Genomic DNA, 18,216 nt, shown 5'->3' on the forward strand with positions numbered 1-18,216 from the left:
TACTTTACCCACTAGTGGATAAAATGCGTTTTTACCCGCTGGTATTAAAGGACAAAACACGTGTTTCTGAGCTAGTGAGGGGAAAAGAGTATTTGTATTGTATTGTATTGTAAAGTCTAGGATATCGGTCCTACATCCGATATCGGGCGGGATAATGTGAAAACGTACTAAGGGTGCGAATTTATACCTTATTAGAGAAGGTAGTTTACTCGTGTTTTAGCTATTCAATTTTAATGCGTCAAATCAGTCAGTCCATAAAAAGCTATGAACAATAAAATACGCACGCTGTACCTACATATTTTTCCCCTCACTAGCTCGGAAACACGTGTTTTGTCCTTTAATACCAGCGGGTAAAAACGCATTTTATCCACTAGTGGGTAAAGTAATTTGACCTTGAATAAAGTCAAATTAACTGCTTTAAAATTGATAAAAGTAGGTGAATCTAGTAATAAAGATGATTTACCACCTGTGGAACTACTGGAAGCAGTGATAAACGCATTTTTTGCGTTGTAGTTTCCTCGGTATAGTGAGGGGAAAAGTTTTGTGTTACACTCGGGGGCAAATGTATTTTACTTCTCGTGTGTTAAAAAACTCGCAAGTTCAGGATTCTATTCTCGAACCACTCGCTTCGCTCGTGGTTCAACTATAGAATCCTTTCACTTGCTCGTTTTTTAATTCCACACTCGGCGTTAAAATACAACTTTGCCCCCTTGTATAACAAATAACTATTTTTACCACACCAACTGATAAAGATCAATTTTGCTATTCGAAAACGGATTGCATTTTATCCACAAGATTGCAAAGTAATTTCATACTTTAACTTGATACCTTGAGCTGGGTGGTAGAATACCTATAAATAATTATTTTGAATCATAAATATTGAATAGATTGCTTGATTTGATTTAGTTTGATGTTTTATAGTCAGTATCTTGTTCCTGTTGGTGTGGTGAAAATATTTGTGTTTCACTCGGTGGCAAAGTTTGTTTAACCTACGTGCCTTGAAACCCTCGCAATGCTCAAGATTCCACTTTTAAAACCACTCGCTACGCTCGCGGTTCAATATTGGAATCTTTCGCTTGCTCGGGTATCAATATTGGCACGTGCGGTTAAACAAGAACTTTGCCCTTTTGTAAAACAAATAACTATTTTCATTTGTATAGCACTCAAACTAATCACATTAGTGGTGTGTCCGATATATTAGACAAACAAAAAGGGCGTCAAAGATATCTCATATCTTATTATGAGAATGAAGTCTCTCATTAGGAGAGGGTATCTTAATGTACCCCTACCGAGGGCATGGAACCTCTAATATAAGCATCAGGGCTCCGATTTTGGTAATCATTCAATAAGAGACCGTCCCGCAAGTCTGTGTCTTCAGTGTTATTATTTAGAAACAGTAACAACGACAAGATGTATAAGATCGGTAAGTTTTTATAATACAATACAATACTCTTTATTGCACACATTGATAAAACACAACAATACAAAACAAGGAAGCAACACGAACAAAGGTAAACAACGGGCGGTCTTATCGATAAAGAGCGATTTCTTCTAGACAACCTTAAGGTAGCGGAAATTGATAAATTTACATTATGTCAGTAGGTGTCAGCAAATTCGAAGAAATAAAATCGCACAATACAAACTAAAAATATAAAATACATAAACATACATACATAAAGATAAATAACTAAATGCATAAATATATAAATAAAAAAATATATAAATACATACACATATAATTGTTTTTTTATAACAATATGTTGTAAGCTACAGCGGGGGAAATCTCGACTCGACAATTGTAACTAGTACATTTTTTCCATGATTACACGATGATGATGAGTTCTACATGTGTCCACTGAACACGCCTAAAATATGTAACCGGTGGACACTCTAATAATGCAAACATTGTAAAACATGGAAAAAATGGACCAGTTACATTTGCCCCCCAGTCGAGATTTGAACCGCGGTACCTTAGTTTTGTTTTTATTTACTAATTACATAGACTGAAAACTTGCAAGAATAGTTAGTGACATTAAACATTTAAGATTTTTCCAAAATGTTCCTGTAATAATTATTTATTTTGTTTGCGAAGTTTTTTATTACCAATAGTGAACAGTTTAAAATCATTTTTAACCCCCGACGCAAAAACGACGGGGTGTCATAAGTTTGACGTGTCTGTCTGTCTGTCTGTGTGTGTATCTGTCGGTGGCATCGTAGCTCCCGAACGGATGAACCGATTTAGATTTAATTTATTTTGTTTGAAAGCTGAGTTAGTCGGGAGTGTTCTTAGCCGTGTTTCATGAAAATCGGTCCACAATGTCCTGGGGTTTTTTCAAAATTTTAATTTTGTGAAAAAAAAAATCTGACTGAAATGATAAGGACGTAAGTTGAAGAATTATTTTACTGTAACTTTGTCCTTCTTTTTCTTTATTGGTGCTACGTGTAAAAGAGTGTTCATAATGTTCGCATAGGTTCTCACGACACCACTACTCAACTCAACTCATGCCACTCAATGGACGTATAGGTACAGGGGGGTTACCATGACGTGCTAAAGCCGTTCAGTTTAGGTTGAGAGAGAGGGACGGAGCTATGTAACTGCTATAGCTGTGTCCCTTTCTCTCAATCTAAACTGAACGTCTTTAGTTCGTCATGGTAACCCCCCAGGTTGTATTTTGATAGCGGGTCAGCAAGCACGTATATATAGAAAGTCTAAGGGGGGGGTCCGGGTCATGAACTTAACCGGATAAAAAAAGGTCTCGAAAGGACTCGAATTAATAATGATGCAAAATAAAAGACACTACTTCGTTATAAAACTATATTTTCCCCTCACTAGCTCGGAAACACGAAACACCAGCGGGTAAAAACGCATTTTATCCACTAGTGGATTAAGTAAGTTGACCTTGAATAAAGTCAAATTAACTGCTTTAAAATTGATAAAAGTAGGTGAATCTAGTAATGATTTATCACCTGTAGACCTACCTGGAAGCAGTGATAAACGCATTTTTTGCGTTGTAGTTTCCTCGCTATTAGTGAGGGGAAAAGTTTTGTGTTACACTCGGGTGCAAATGTATTTTACTTCTCGTGTGTTAAAAAACTCGCAAGTTCAGGATTCTATTCTCGAACCACTCGCTCCGCTCGTGGTTCAACTATAGAATCCTTTCACTTGCTCGTTTTTCAATTTCACACTCGGACTTTTGAAATACAACTTTGCCCCCTTGTATAACAAATAACTATTTCCCCTCACTAGCTCGGAAACACGTGTTTTGTCCTTTAATACCAGCGGGTAAAAACGCATTTTATCCACTAGTGGGTAAAGTAATTTACCCTTGAATAAAGTCAAATTAACTGTTTTAAAATTGATAAAAGTAGGTGAATCTAGTAATAAAGATGATTTATCACCTGTGGAACTACTGGAAGCAGTGATAAACGCATTTTTTGCGTTGTAGTTTCCTCGCTATATGAGGGGAAAAGTTTTGTGTTACACTCGGGTGCAAATGTATTTCACTTCTCGTGTGTTAAAAAACTCGCAAGTTCAGGATTCTATTCTCGAACCACTCGCTTCGCTCGTGGTTCAACTATAGAATCCTTTCACTTGCTCGTTTTTCAATTCCACACTCGGCGTTAAAATACAACTTTGCCCCCTTGTATAACAAATAACTATTAATCGTTTTCTTCTTAAAATTAGTTGATTGACAATATCATTAGCGTCTATTATTACGGCAGCTATTTCCCTATGGATAGACATAAGGGCTAGCCCCGTGAGGCGCTCTTGTCCCGTTCTATTACGCAAAAATGTTTTGAACCTTTTTAAGGTTGAAAAACTTCTTTCAGCAGTTGCTGTTGATACTGGCAAAGTGGCCAGTATCAATAGCAATTTCTGATCGAAGGAAAGAAATTTGGATCACACTGGTCGATAGCCCCAATAGCAGGTCTAGGTTTTTTTTCAGGCTCCAAGGTTGACAAATGACTCCGATCTAACTCGGATATCAAATGTTCCAAGAAAGGATAATTGACCGCAGCGAAGCAAGGGCTACGTTTTAACTCAAGAAGTTTGCTTTTGTATGTCCGGATGTCTCGCTCTACCAGCTCGCATTTCCCAACCGATTCGCGTGAAATTTTGTGACCAGATTCTATGACTCAATAAAATTTTTTTGTCGTCTCAGATTTTGGAAATTGTAAAAAATTACAAAGTCATGGGGCCTCACGCCTTAACTTTTAGCCGTATCGATATCTTAAAAGTCTTGTTTTTTAGATGCATGTATATAGAGTGCTTGGCAAAAAATCAGACGTTTTAGAACACAGGTTTAGACGGTAGATGTAAAAATATGTAATTTTGCATGAGAATAAGCATTTTAATTTCGCCAATCTACGCATGTGTTAGGGTGGCTCAGTGGTAAGTCACCGTGCTTTTTTTTCAAATTTCTAATCACCAAGTTCTGCGTTCGAATCCTCCAGGTGCCATAATTTTTGTATTTTTTTTGCATTTGAATTTTGTATTATAATAATTATAATTTAACCAACTAAGCGATATATACATTTTATATACATATAATCATTTTTTTCAGTAGAAAGTAAAATGCTGTTTGCTTGATGATCGAAATTTGCATTTTTATGTCCGTATATTTTCCTCTATTCAACCGATTCTCGTAAAATTTAATTATGTAACGAGACTATTTATATTTATTTTTTATGATCCAGTGTTTAATAATTTTGAAGTACAAAAAAAACTTATTATTTATAAATAAATGTAGTGCCGAAGATGGCAAAAATAAGTACTAACCAATTTGATATAGAAAGGATGAGCTGAAATAATTACGATGCCTCTCCTACAACGTCACGCCACAATATTCTCACAGATGGCGTTAAACAGAAGATAAAAACTTACCTCGGAAAAATCAACAAAATTGTGTCTGACCAAAGACCTATATAACTTCGTCTGACTAAGACTCTATACTCTCTGGTTTGACTAAAGAAAACGGACGCAAACATTAAAAATTTGTGCGTGGAGTCCTGTTGGAGTTGGAGGAGAGCTGTTGGCAACAAGAAGAAAAATAATAAAAATAAAAATACAAAAAGTTTTGCATTTGCCGGGAATCGAACCTAGAAATATGACTAGCGTGAGGGCAAAAATGTACCATGAATGACACTGCACCACCGTGGTTTGTACTAATCGGTGCGAATTTAAGTGTTATGTGCTGCCACTTTCAAATAGATTGAATTAGTGAGTTGGCGATGCATCGTAGTATTTAAAATAGTTGGGTTAGGGTTTTCTTGTCACCCTTAAAAGCGAAAATAGGAAACCCACTTCGCGGGCTACCGTCGACACGTTTACAAAACAAAAACTGATAACAAAACCAAAATGGACGACGAGGGGGAAGCACCCATAAGGGGGGCTCGGGGGGCGAAGCCCCCGCCAAAAATAAATACCACGTAGTATGTATTGAAAATAAGTTAGGTTAGGGTTTTCTTGCGAAGTTTCAGATCGAAAACAAGGGGGGGGCTCGGGGGCGCAGCCCCCGTAAAATAGAAATACCGATTAAGTATCCAAACTAAGTAAGGTTAGGGTTTTCTTGTGACCCTGAAAAGCGAAAATAGGCAACCCACTTCGCGGGCTAGCGTCGACACGCTTACAAATCCAAAATTGATAAGAAAAACAAAATGAACCACGAGGGGCGAAGCATCCACAAGGGGGGCTCGGGGGCGAAGCCCCCCGCCAAAAAGAAATACCGTAGTACGTATTGAAAATAAGTTAGGTTAGGGTCTTTTTTACGACGCTTAAGAGCGAAGATAAGGGGGGGCTCGGGGGGCGCAGCCCCCCGCAAAATAGAAATACCGATTAAGTATCGTGGCGTGCTTTCTCCTCTGCTGTTTTCTATGTTTATAAACGGTATCACGACCTCCCTTAGATCCTCTTATCATCTTTACGCGGATGACTTACAGATCTACGCAGCGGCTGGCATTGATGATGTACGTTCCCTTGTCAGGCAAATGAATGAGGATCTTGAGTCGATACGCATTTGGGCATGTAATTATGGTTTGAAAGTGAATGCACAGAAATCACAAGCAATTATTGTTGGTAGCCCTTATTATATTAGAGAGCTTTCGGAAATGGTGGTACCCGACATTCTTTTTGATGGTATTCCCATCGCTTTCTCCTCTACTGTTAGGAATTTGGGTATCACCATGGATAGGACGCTCTCATGGGCTGCGCATACGGCTGAGGTGAGTAAAAGGGTGTTTGCTTCTCTCCACTCTTTAAAACGACTCCAAAACTTTCTCCCATTTCACACCAAGGTGACGCTTGCACGATCCCTTTTGTTACCACTTTTAGATTACTGTGACATTGCATTTTTGGACCTGAGGGAGGAACTGCTTGATAAGCTAGAGCGCCTACAAAATGTATGATCCGCTACATTTTTGGTTTACGGAAGTATGACCATATCTCTGAGTTCCGTTCTCAGCTTGGTTGGCTACCGATTCGTCGGCGTAGGGACGTGCACATTTTGACATTGCTTTTCAATGTCCTGTTTAATCCAGCCTCTCCTCCATATCTCTCCGAGAGATTTACATACCTGGCAGTTGGTAGTAGTCATCGCTTGAGATCTAGTGCAAACCTGACTCTTGCTGTACCGTCTAACAAGACCCGGACATACTCGGAGTCGTTCACAGTGCGCGCTGTACAATTATGGAACAAATTGCCGTTGTCTATTAGACAGTCCCAATCGGTAGCATCACTCAAGAGGAATTTGCATAAGTTACGGCTATCTAATGACTTATGTACTGGTTGAGTACTAATTATTTAATTTAATTATGATATTGTATATATTTGTATTTATGTATGTATATATATATATATATATATATATATTTGTTTAAATATAAGGTATATATGTATATTTATGTATTTGTATATATTGGTATAATAGGTTGCATGTTCTAATTATTACTGGGGTAATAATTGAATTGAACTATTTTTTCTTTCTGTACAGTGTTCGTTTGTCTATCATGTTTTTATTACTTTATTTTCCTCTCAATTCGCTCAAAGGTTGACTGGAAGAGATCCCTTATAGGGATAAGTTCGCCTTTGTACACCATAACTATACTGTATTTCTATGTCCCAACTTGTCTTATGTACAATAAAGTGTTTACATACATACATACATACAAGTATCCAAACTAAGTAAGGTTAGGGTTTTCTTGTGACCCTTAAAAGCGAAAATAAGGGGGGCTCGGGGGGCGCAGCCCCCCGCAAAATAGAAATACCGATTAAGTATCCAAACTAAGTAAGGTTAGGGTTTTCTTGTGACCCTGAAAAGCGAAAATAAGGGGGGCTCGGGGGGCGCAGCCCCCGCAAAATAGAAATACCGATTAAGTATCCAAACTAAGTAAGGTTAGGGTTATCTTGTGACCCTGAAAAGCGAAAATAGGCAACCCACTTCGCGAGCTAGCGTCGACACGCTTACAAATCCAAAATTGATAAGAAAAACAAAATGAACCACGAGGGGCGAAGCATCCACAAGGGGGCTCGGGGAAGCCCCCGCCAAAAAGAAATACCAACGTAGTACGTATTGAAAATAAGTTAGGTTAGGGTCTTTTTTACGACGCTTAAGAGCGAAGATAAGGGGGGGCTCGGGGGGCGCAGCCCCCCGCAAAAAAGAAAGATCAATTAAGTATCCAAAGTAAGTCAGGTTAAAGTTTTCTTGCGACCCTTAAGAGGGAAAACAAGGGGGACTCGGGGGGGCGCAGCCCCCCGCAAAATAGAAATACCGATTAAGTATCCAAACTAAGTAAGGTTAGGGTTTTCTTGTGACCCTGAAAAGCGAAAATAGGCAACCCACTTCGCGGGCTAGCGTCGACACGCTTACAAATCCAAAATTGATAAGAAAAACAAAATGGACCACGAGGGGCGAAGCATCCACAAGGGGGTCTCGGGGGGCGAAGCCCCCCGCCAAAAAGAAATACCAACGTAGTACGTATTGAATACAAGTTAGGTTAGGGTCTTTTTTACGACGCTTAAGAGCGAAGATAAGGGGGGGCTCGGGGGGCGCAGCCCCCCGCAAAAAAAAAAAAAAGATCAATTAAGTATCCAAAATGAGTAAGGTTAAAGTTTTCTTGCGACCCTTAAGAGGGAAAATAAGGGGGGCTCGGGGGGCGCAGCCCCCGCAAAATAGAAATACCGATTAAGTAACCAAACTAAGTAAGGTTAGGGTTTTCTTGTGACCCTGAAAAGCGAAAATAGGCAGCCCACTTCGCGGGCTAGCGTCGACACCCTTAGAAATCGAATATTGATAACGAAACCAAAATGGACGACGAGGGGCGAAGCACCCCACAAGGGGGCTTAAAATAAATACCACGTAGTACGTATTGAAAATAAGTTAGGTTAGGGTTTTCTTGCGAAGTTTAACATCGAAAATAAGGGGCGGCTCGGGGGCGCAGCCCCGCGCAAAATAGAAACACCAATTAAGTATCCAAACTAAGTAAGGTTAGGTGTTCTTGTGACCCTGAAAAGCGAAAATAAGTAACCCACTTCGCGGGCTAGCGTCGACACGCTTACAAGTCGTGGCCGACGAGGGGCGAAGAAAGAAATACCACCGTTGTACTTATTGAAAAGAAGTCAGGGTTTTCTTGCGGCGAAACACCCACCCCGGGGCTCGGGGGGGGGGGGGGGGGGGCAGCCCCCACGAAATACCAACGTAATACCTATTGAAAATAAGTTAGTTTAAGGTTTTCTTGCGACGAACAAGAGTGATTATAAGGGGTGGGGGGGGGGAGGCTTGGGGGGCCCAACCCCCGAAAAAAGAAAGACCTATTAAATATCCAAACTAAGTTAGATTAGGATTTTCGTGTGACGCTTAGAAGCGAAAAGCCCACTTTGCGGGCTAGCGTCAACACGATTACAAAACAAAAGTTGATAACAAAAGTAACAAAACCAAGGGCTTGCCATTTTATCACTTATCTACGCGGATGAAGCATCCGTCACGTTGTGGCAAGTTAGTCAGTGTGAGATTGACATATGTCTTATCCACATTGATAAGTGATAAAAATGCAAGCATTTTTTATATGTTAAATGCAGAAAGCCCCACAGTTTTTATATGTTAAATGCAGAAATTGCCGTTAAGGGCTTGAGTTGAGTGCCTATAGCGTACGAGTATATGTCGCTTGAAACTGTCGCTGTCATGAGGTCATGACTTGACTGCGATAATCACTAATTAGCTTTCAGTTTTGCGTTCTCTAAGCATTTCGCGAAGGTCTACAGCTCCCAGAGCCACTAGTAATACATTTCGCCAGTAGTATATCTCCGCAGTTTCCCCTGGAACATTATTGTGATGGGTTTGGCGACCAGTTGTACGAGGTGCCACTAGTTCACCGCCAGGGCATACATTTTCGGCGCCCTTGGGAAGAACATTCAGATTCACTATGTAGGAAATTAAATCGCGAGTGTAGCGAGCGCGAAATTTTTTTCATAGTAATGCCGTAATTTGAAGATTAACGCAATACAAAATTTATGGATTTCATCAGACAGAGTGCGAAAGGGACAAATGGTTGAACTTTCGTAGTCGCACCCTAGTATAGTTACGTGTGGCTGAACGTGAATATCATGTCCAAACAAAATCAGGCACTATAGTGGCCAAGTCAGGAAAGCAGATTCGGAATTTGTCCTAACTAAAAGAGCAGATAATTTATAAATAGTAAGCACGATTTTTTTCCTATTTACTCGATTAATCAAGACAAACCGCCAGCGGCGAATCCGCGAACTTTCAAGCTTTTATCGTCTGCACTCTGCAGAGCTGCGGTCTTTGACATATTTTGGGGTATTTTGACTTCACAGGGCGCCTATGTTCCCGACTTTTAGGCCTTATATTTCGCCATCACTATTATTTTTATAATAATGCTTAAGAGTTAATTAAGAGATTAACTGCGGACTCGATCGTCACCGTCGGGACGCCCATTTCGGTATTTTGCCACGTGATCTGAGTGCTTTGAAATTCGCTCACCATCTGCTGCGACTCACAAAATTGCGCCTCCCTGAGACGTTATTGCGTCTTTGGCTTTATGAGGAACTCCGCTTTGGACTATCGGGTAGACTCATATTTTTGCATTTGGATAGCGACGTAACTTTGCCGTTCGCCGCACAATGTAACCACATTCGCGTCAAGGGCTAGAATCCTCCTTTTACGGCGCCCCAGCAACAGCGCCCTTATGAAAGGCAATATAGAATAGAATAGAATAGAATAGAAGAAACTTTATTCAAAAACGCTTAATTTAAACTTAACTAATAACACTAACATAATAAATATTATTGTATTAAAGCGTAACTGAAAAGGTCTCCACTCAGCTTCATGCCAAGGGACCCTGGAGGACCCTGACGCTGGTCTTCCGTGGAGACCCTTCCGAGAGAGCGCAGCTACAAAATATACAAAACAAATCATTTTATAGTTTTTGTATCTATATTTATATAAATTTGAATATAATTATAATTTTAATAATATTTTATGCTATGAACTATTCACCTGTAATAGTCATACTCAATTTTTACAAAATAATCGCATCGAAATGATATGATTAGATCCAAATGATTGGCGTAACCTGGACATAAAATATACAATTAATTATTTTTGTTACCCTATCCTTAGCACAGACTTAATTACAGTTTTTCTGTAAATTCAAAATATATTTTCTAAAGTTTACCTTGAACGAATACACTGAAAATGAGTTCCTGATAGGAGGCGGTATATTGTTCCAGCACTTCGTGGCAGAGTATTTAAAGCTGCCACGAAATGCGGCGGTGCTGTGCCGTGGACAAAGCAAACGAGTAGCTCCCCTAATATGTCTCTGTGAAAAAATTAGTTTCTCATATAGATATTGTGGCCTCATCGTCTTGACAATACCAAAAAGCATACAGGCAAAATGCATTGAACGTCGTGACTCCATATTCAATAAACCATGACTATTTAGGTAAGGAGTGACATGAGTCCGAGATGGAATGTAAAAACAAAAACGTGCACACGCATTCTGTACACGTTGTATTAACTTTTTGGTTTTTGACAACAGACAGCCACCTACAACAGTGTCTGCATAATTGAGTTTTGACAATATCAATGATTCGCACAATGATACTCTCACATCAGTACTCAAATACCTACGTACGTTATACAATATTTTGAGTCTATAAAAGCATACTCTAGAAGTCTCCACTACATGGTTGTGAAACTTAAGGTTACCATCCATGAGCACACCTAAGTTTCTTGCTTCTGCTACCTGCTCAATACACTGACCTCCGATTTCAATCGTAGGGTTGTGACTTAAAATTTTTCGCCTTTGTTTCTCAGTACCCAATATTAGAAATTTGGATTTTTGTGGGTTTAGTACTAGGCTATTTTGGTTTGACCACTGGGTTATTCGTTTTAAGTCGTCGTTAATTTTACTTATTGCACATGACATTTCATTTGGGTTACAAGGTAAGTACAATTGTATATCGTCAGCATACATGTGATAGGAACAGTTTTCTATACGTTTCACTATATCTGCACTGTATAAAATATAAAGAATTGGACCCAAAATCGAACCCTGGGGCACGCCACGGGAGACCAGAGAGGCATCAGAAAGCTGACAGTTACCCTTCTCATCAACCAGATTTACTCTTTGCCTGCGGTTATTTAAATAGCTGGAGAACCATCTCAAAGACAAACTATCAAAACCATAATAGGCGAGCTTCGAAAGAAGTAAATTGTGATCTATAGTGTCAAAGGCACGGGAAAAGTCAAGCAGTACCATAATTGATCCGTTTCCTGTATCAATATCTGTCAAAATGTCATCAATTACATCTAGCAAGGCAGTTGACGTACTACGCCCAGCTCTAAACCCTGATTGCTTTGATGGTAGAATACTGTTAGCTTCAAGATATTCAGTTACTTGTTGACTTACTACTTTCTCAATAACTTTTGACAGGAAAGGCAGAATGCTAATCGGTCGAAGATCTTTATAGTCAACAGGGTTACTGATTTTAGGAATAGGTTTAATAAGGGCCTCCTTCCATGCTTCCGGAAATATTCCTGACCTAATTGATTGATTAATAATATCAGTGATCACTTTTAAAGTTCGTGGAAGCGTCAACAGTATCATGTCGCGCGTGATGCCATCAGACCCCTGAGAGTTAGACGATAAATTTAAAATAATTTTAGCAACTTTGTTTTCATCAACTGGTTTCAAACTAAAAATATTAGTAGAGTTGAAATGATTGTATTCATAAAACGTGAGGTCTGATATTCTAACACTTGTTTCAGGGGTATCAAGGAAATGTTTATTAATTAAGTTAGGGTCATTAAGGTGACAAGGCAGGCTCGAATGTTTATTATTAAAGTCAACAATACTGTGTTTGATGTTTTTCCAGAGTTTACGAGAGTCTTTAGTGTGTGTATTAATATTGCTGTTGAAATATGCTTGTTTTTCCGTAAACATTGCTTGGTTAACTATATTTTTCAACTCCTTGTAATACAGCTTATGAGATTCAAGTCCACTCTTGCGGCTTCTATCATAAGCTTTATCTCTTAATTTTATCATGTCTTTAACTGTTGAAGTCACCCAAGGAAAGCTTTTATTTTTTACATAGGTATTTTTAACAGGAGCATACAAATCAAATATATGTTTCAGATATGTATTAAAACATTCCACAGACTCATTGACATTTTCACACAGAAACCGTTCCCAAACAATTGACTCAACATACGCATTAAAATCGTTGATTGGGATGTATTTAAGTGGCCTAAAAGAGATCCAGGTAGGACATGGTTTTGGTTTTGTGACATGTAAGTAGCAAGAAATGAACGCATGACTACTAAGATCAGATATATAATCGACACAGACACGGGACAGTTTACAGCTACTGCAAATAACATCAATTAGGGTTTCCGAGTGGTCAGTAAAATGGGTAGGGCTAGAAACGTACTGCTCCAAATTAAAACAACGTAGAAATTCAAAGAATTTCTGACAGTTAATATCGTCAGGGAAGAGCTGGTTAATATTAAAATCACCCATTAGAATAATGTGATCAAACTCAGAGAATGAACCAACAGAGGCGGTTAGGGCATCGAAAAACGTGTCGACATTGAGCCAGGGCGGACGGTACGCTGTACCTATGATAAACCGAAGTCCGTTCTGCTTTATACTTAACCACATTTGCTCTACTAAAGGTGCGTGAGGATGAGCGAGTTGACGCGCGTAGATACCGCGGCGAATATAAAAGCCTACTCCGCCTCCGCGCGAGCGCACGTCGGGCGGGCGCGGCACGTGACGCAGCCGGTAGCCCGCGGGCGCCGGCGCGCGCGCCTCCTCGCCCGCCCGTAGCCAGGTCTCGTTGATCGCCATTATGTCAACCGAGTGTCGTTCAAGAGCCACAATGAACTCCTCGTGGCGTGTCCCAAGTGACCCAGGATTCAAAAAGCCAATTGTCATATATTTGTTCTTTATTATAAACTGCAGGACAAATGAGTGCAATATCTGAATGTATTTCAAATTAATTAGCCTTTTTTTTAGTACAGTCAAATGACGGCTGTCTAGGCAAACGTCTGTGTGGCAAATAGTTCGAATTACATTGTAATCAACATTAATAATAATGGTATTACCCAATTTAAATAAATCATTATGTTTATACAAGGAAATATAAAATTGATCCAAATATTTCATTATCATATATACCATTTCCAACATTAGAGCATTATTATATAACATTTGTGTGCAAAATATAATTTTAACATTATTAACACACTTGAACTCAAGTAAATAATTTAAAGAGAGCTTATTAATAATCACATGCAAACTCATATCAATAGAATTACAAATACATAAGCATAACATATTAATAGTAACATTTAAATAATTAATTAGGCATAGGATAAAATTGAATAAACACTGTACTCGTGACATTACAACACAGATCAGGAGGAATACTGTGAACATTATTTTACATGTGTCGCTATTTTTTATCTTAACCGGAACAATAAGGTCGTGATCGCTACACAGGGACGTTGTTTGATGGTGTAGGAAAAATACGGTCCAAATCGCTCTCAGTCCGAATCCGATATACTTTAGACGCTTCGGTTTTTCTCACGTAAATCCTCCCATATTTACTCCAATATGGTGCCACTTTCCACTTAATCTGAATTACAAATCTAGCTTTTCTATAGGTGAATTAATTTCCGAATCCTCTCGCCATTTTGTGATATGTGCGCGCCCACGCAACGTATAATTTTTTGTATGGATTTTTCCACATTCTCGATTTTGGCGCCCCTTTACCATGTGGCGCCTAGAGCGGCCGCTCCACTCGCTCTACCCTTAATCCGGCCCTGCCTAAGGGGGGGGTTTGAACCCCCTCAACCCCCCCCTTATATACGTCCTTGCGGGTCAGTAAGGGCAGCTATGACATTCCGTGGTCCTACGCGAAAATGGTCTAAGGAGACCTTCACTCGATTTCAAATTGATGAAAAATGGCAGTTAAATATTTTGGAAACACAGGGTGCGAGAAAAAGGGCATTTTTGTTTGACGCCAATCGATCCCATTCCTAAGTATCCAGGATCAAAAGCCTGTATGGGACCAAAAAAAACTTACCGGCTAGAAAAGTCACAAATCGCGAAAAACTTTTCCCATACAATTTGTGTGAAAAATAAAAAATTTTCACATGGTTTTTTTCTGATGCCAATCGATTCCATTCTTCGTCTCCTTAGACCATTTTCGCATAGGACCACGGAATGTCATAGCTGCCCTTACTGACCCGCTATAAAAATACAGCCTGTATAAGTAGTCTGACTTCCTAATCTACCTATATAAGGTCCTAATTTATTAGATGCAGATATTTTTACAGCTGATAGTACTCGGTCTCTGGAGTATATTAAACCGTGAAGCATTATAGCTTTTACTATGTTTTTTTGGAGAAAACGGAAAAACAAATTTGCTACGTAAAAACACCCTGTTTATGTGATTATTAAATGAAAACTCATTGAACAGATTCTAGTACCTCTTTTACGTACCACTTAACTGTAACTGGCCACTTCAATGACATGTGCAGTTTTCCCGCCGAACCTTTACGACATTTACAACAAACAATTGTTGACATGACAGACAGTGTTATTGTGACATGTGATAATGCACATGATGATTTTTTTTAGACGAAATTATAATTATTTTTTTTGTTAGGAAAATGAAATCAAAAAAGTTACATGAAAAGATTTCTTAATTTATATTTAAAGTTAATTATTTTAATGTAAAGTATCATGTGTTAAAATATCTGCAACTAATAAATTAGGACCTTATATAAACGTGGGTAGCACTACTGAATAATTTTTCATCACACCCGCACTTTCAATGTGCTATTGTACGCAGGCGGAGCGTGTGTTACCTATAGAAAAAACCGTTCCCCCAAGGGAATAATTAAATTTCTTGTACCGTACTTAACTTTTCTACATCTATTTACATATTTTTTACATTGCGAGTGTGATGAAAAACATTGTGTGTAACTAAAATAAAAATAAAAATAAAAAATAAAAAAATATTTATTGCCACAACTAAGAGTATTGTACAACTTAATAACTTAATACTACATTTACATTTACAGGACAGAAAAAAAAATTAATAATAATAAACGAAAGTACATACACTTAGAAACTAGGCAATGGGTACGAGTCTCAGCATGTGCTAGTTAGACAGTTAGAGCTATCTAGCGCTGATTTTCAGACTAGCCCCTAGCTAGGTCGTCCACGATTCCAGCAACTGCCATACATTGCACTAAAGGCTACGGCGACTTGTATGTGTGTGGGCAACTGAGTAATTGTATGTGTGTGTGTGTGTGTGTGTGTGTGTGTGTGTGTGTGTGTGTGTGTGTGTGTGTGTGTGTGTGTGTGTGTGTGTGTGTGTGTGTGTGTGTGTGTGTGTGTGACTCGGGGAATATGAATATTACTAACTCTACTCTACTTACAAACTCGAGTCTTTAAATCGCTCCGGCCCTCCGGCAAACCGTCGCGATTTAACGTACTCTCGTTAGTACTATTCAACTTCCTCCCCTTGTTGCACAATGTACTATATACATGATAATTCATCCACAGCCGTCCTCCTCATCGCTTTCCACATTTGCTGCGCAATGGCCTACCCTCCCTGCGTGTGTACGCGGGAAATGCGTCCGGTCTGCGGCTCCAACGGCGAGACCTACCACAACAACTGCTTGTTCGAGTGCGCTGCAACCTCCATCCCGTCCCTGAGGGTGATCCATAGAGGAATGTGCGAGCACTTCGAAGAGTGAGTTGTACGCTACGGCTAAGAAACCTGAGAAAAGCTACATCGCAGAATGAACATTAAAAATCAAGAAAATGACCCGTTTTGTATTTTTCTTTAAGACCCTCCCTCTTGTACCTAATCAAGTCCTAATACAAATGTCATATATGTATTTAAAGTGCGTTTTTGGCTCGAAAGGGCAACCTACCCTCCACAGCATATTGGAGTGCGCCGCGGATTCGATCCACGGCAAGGGTTGTTGTTGCACCCTAAGTGCGTTTTCAGATTATTCGATTCGATCTTGGATGTCGGAAGGATTTCAAAGGCAAAAGTAAAAGATGGCGACTTCAATGTATGGGATATCGGTCCCACATCCGATACCATACATCCGGTCCACATCACGGTATTCCAAGCCGAATGTGTAGGAATAATAGAAGCTTGCAATGCCATAAAGAGACGACAGGTAAAACATGGAAACATACTGATACTATCAGACAGCAAATCAGTGCTTCAGGCACTAGACAGCCCAAAACTCACCTCGAAACTAATACTAGAATGTCATCAAAGACTCACGGAAGTGTGCGAAGAGGACAACAAAGTAACAATACAATGGATAAAGGGGCACAGTGGATCAAGAGGGAATGATGCAGCGGATGAACTGGCCCGAGAAGGATCAGCCACACCGGCATATGGCCCCGAACCCATCATACCCCTACCAATAACGCATAGGAAAAACCAACTTAGTCAACACTACAAACAGCTACACAACAAATACTGGGTAGAGTTAGACACATGTAGACAAACCAAGGAAATTCTTGCTGAACCTAATACAAAACTCACAAAAATCCTACTCAGAACACCCAGACAGCAACTGCGCAAACTAGTAGGATTGATGACAGGACACAACACACTGAACAAACACCTCAATAACATAGGTATAACCGATAGCCCCATGTGCAGAGCGTGCATGGAAGCAGAAGAAACCACCAAACACTTTCTTCTAGAGTGTAAACAGGTAGAAGTATATAGGAACAAGTATCTAGGTACGCCAAACACACTGAAAGAGGATTTGTAGAGGAGCTGGGGTGGTTGGAGTAGTGCTACCCCGTCTATTTCACGCAAAATAGGCACAATGGATGTCGACTTGCGGAAAATGCCCAATACAACTAACTAACCCACATCCGATATCGGAAGTGCCATGAGTAGCTAGACATAAGCAAACGGTTTCTAGGTACCTATATCGGTATATTCGGTATGCCTAGCCTATGCAATAATACATAATACATATGTATACTCGTATGTATAGTGCTTAAAGATCTGTGTGTTGTGTCTACACAACCTAGAAAGCTCGTAAGCAATCACATACGTCTCGCTCGACACGTCGTCCCCAAATTATGTAACCGCTTTTTAATTTAAATCCAAAACAGTGTGAACGTGACGTAAACAAGAGAACAGTGTTTCCCAGGCATTTCAGCAGGGTTAGCACATGATTGCCGCGAGAGTATGTCGCCGCGAGATAGACTACCTGTCCTTATGTCATTAATACAGTGAGAAGAAGACGTGTTATCTATCTCGCGGTTACATACTCTCGCGGCAATCATGTGCTAGGCCTACAGCAAGGTTAGCACATGATTGGTGCGAGAGTATGTTCGCCGCGAGATAGATCACACGTCTTCTTCTAATTGTATTAATGGTGTTCCCACACTGACTGTTATAAATGTTATATAACATGGTGTGACAGGGACAGCGCGCCATTGCGCCATCACACATTCATAACACATCACAACATTAATATAACATCCCATTCTGGGAGTACCATAAGGACGGGTCTATCTCTCGGCGACTTACTCTCGCGCCAATCATGCGCTAACCCTGCAGGTGCAGAGCTTTAGGTCAAAATCAGCTTTACATAATGTCAATGATGACGCACCGGGGAACCACAGTCGCGAAGTACT

The 18,216-nt window shown here is 39.7% G+C and overlaps 1 protein-coding gene across 1 annotated transcript; it reads left to right on the forward strand.

Annotated features, from left to right (window-relative positions):
* Window positions 1-1,311: 1,311 nt before the first annotated feature.
* LOC125231127 (bdellin B-3-like) lies at window positions 1,312-16,360 on the forward strand. The gene is made up of 2 exons (XM_048136483.1): window positions 1,312-1,423; window positions 16,096-16,360. The coding sequence occupies exons 1-2, from the start codon at window positions 1,411-1,413 to the stop codon at window positions 16,287-16,289; spliced, it is 207 nt and encodes a 68-aa protein (XP_047992440.1). The 5' UTR covers window positions 1,312-1,410; the 3' UTR covers window positions 16,290-16,360.
* The last annotated feature ends 1,856 nt before the right edge of the window (window positions 16,361-18,216 follow it).

This window comes from Leguminivora glycinivorella, chromosome 11, assembly GCF_023078275.1.
Source record: "Leguminivora glycinivorella isolate SPB_JAAS2020 chromosome 11, LegGlyc_1.1, whole genome shotgun sequence".
NCBI lineage: Eukaryota > Metazoa > Arthropoda > Insecta > Lepidoptera > Tortricidae > Leguminivora > Leguminivora glycinivorella.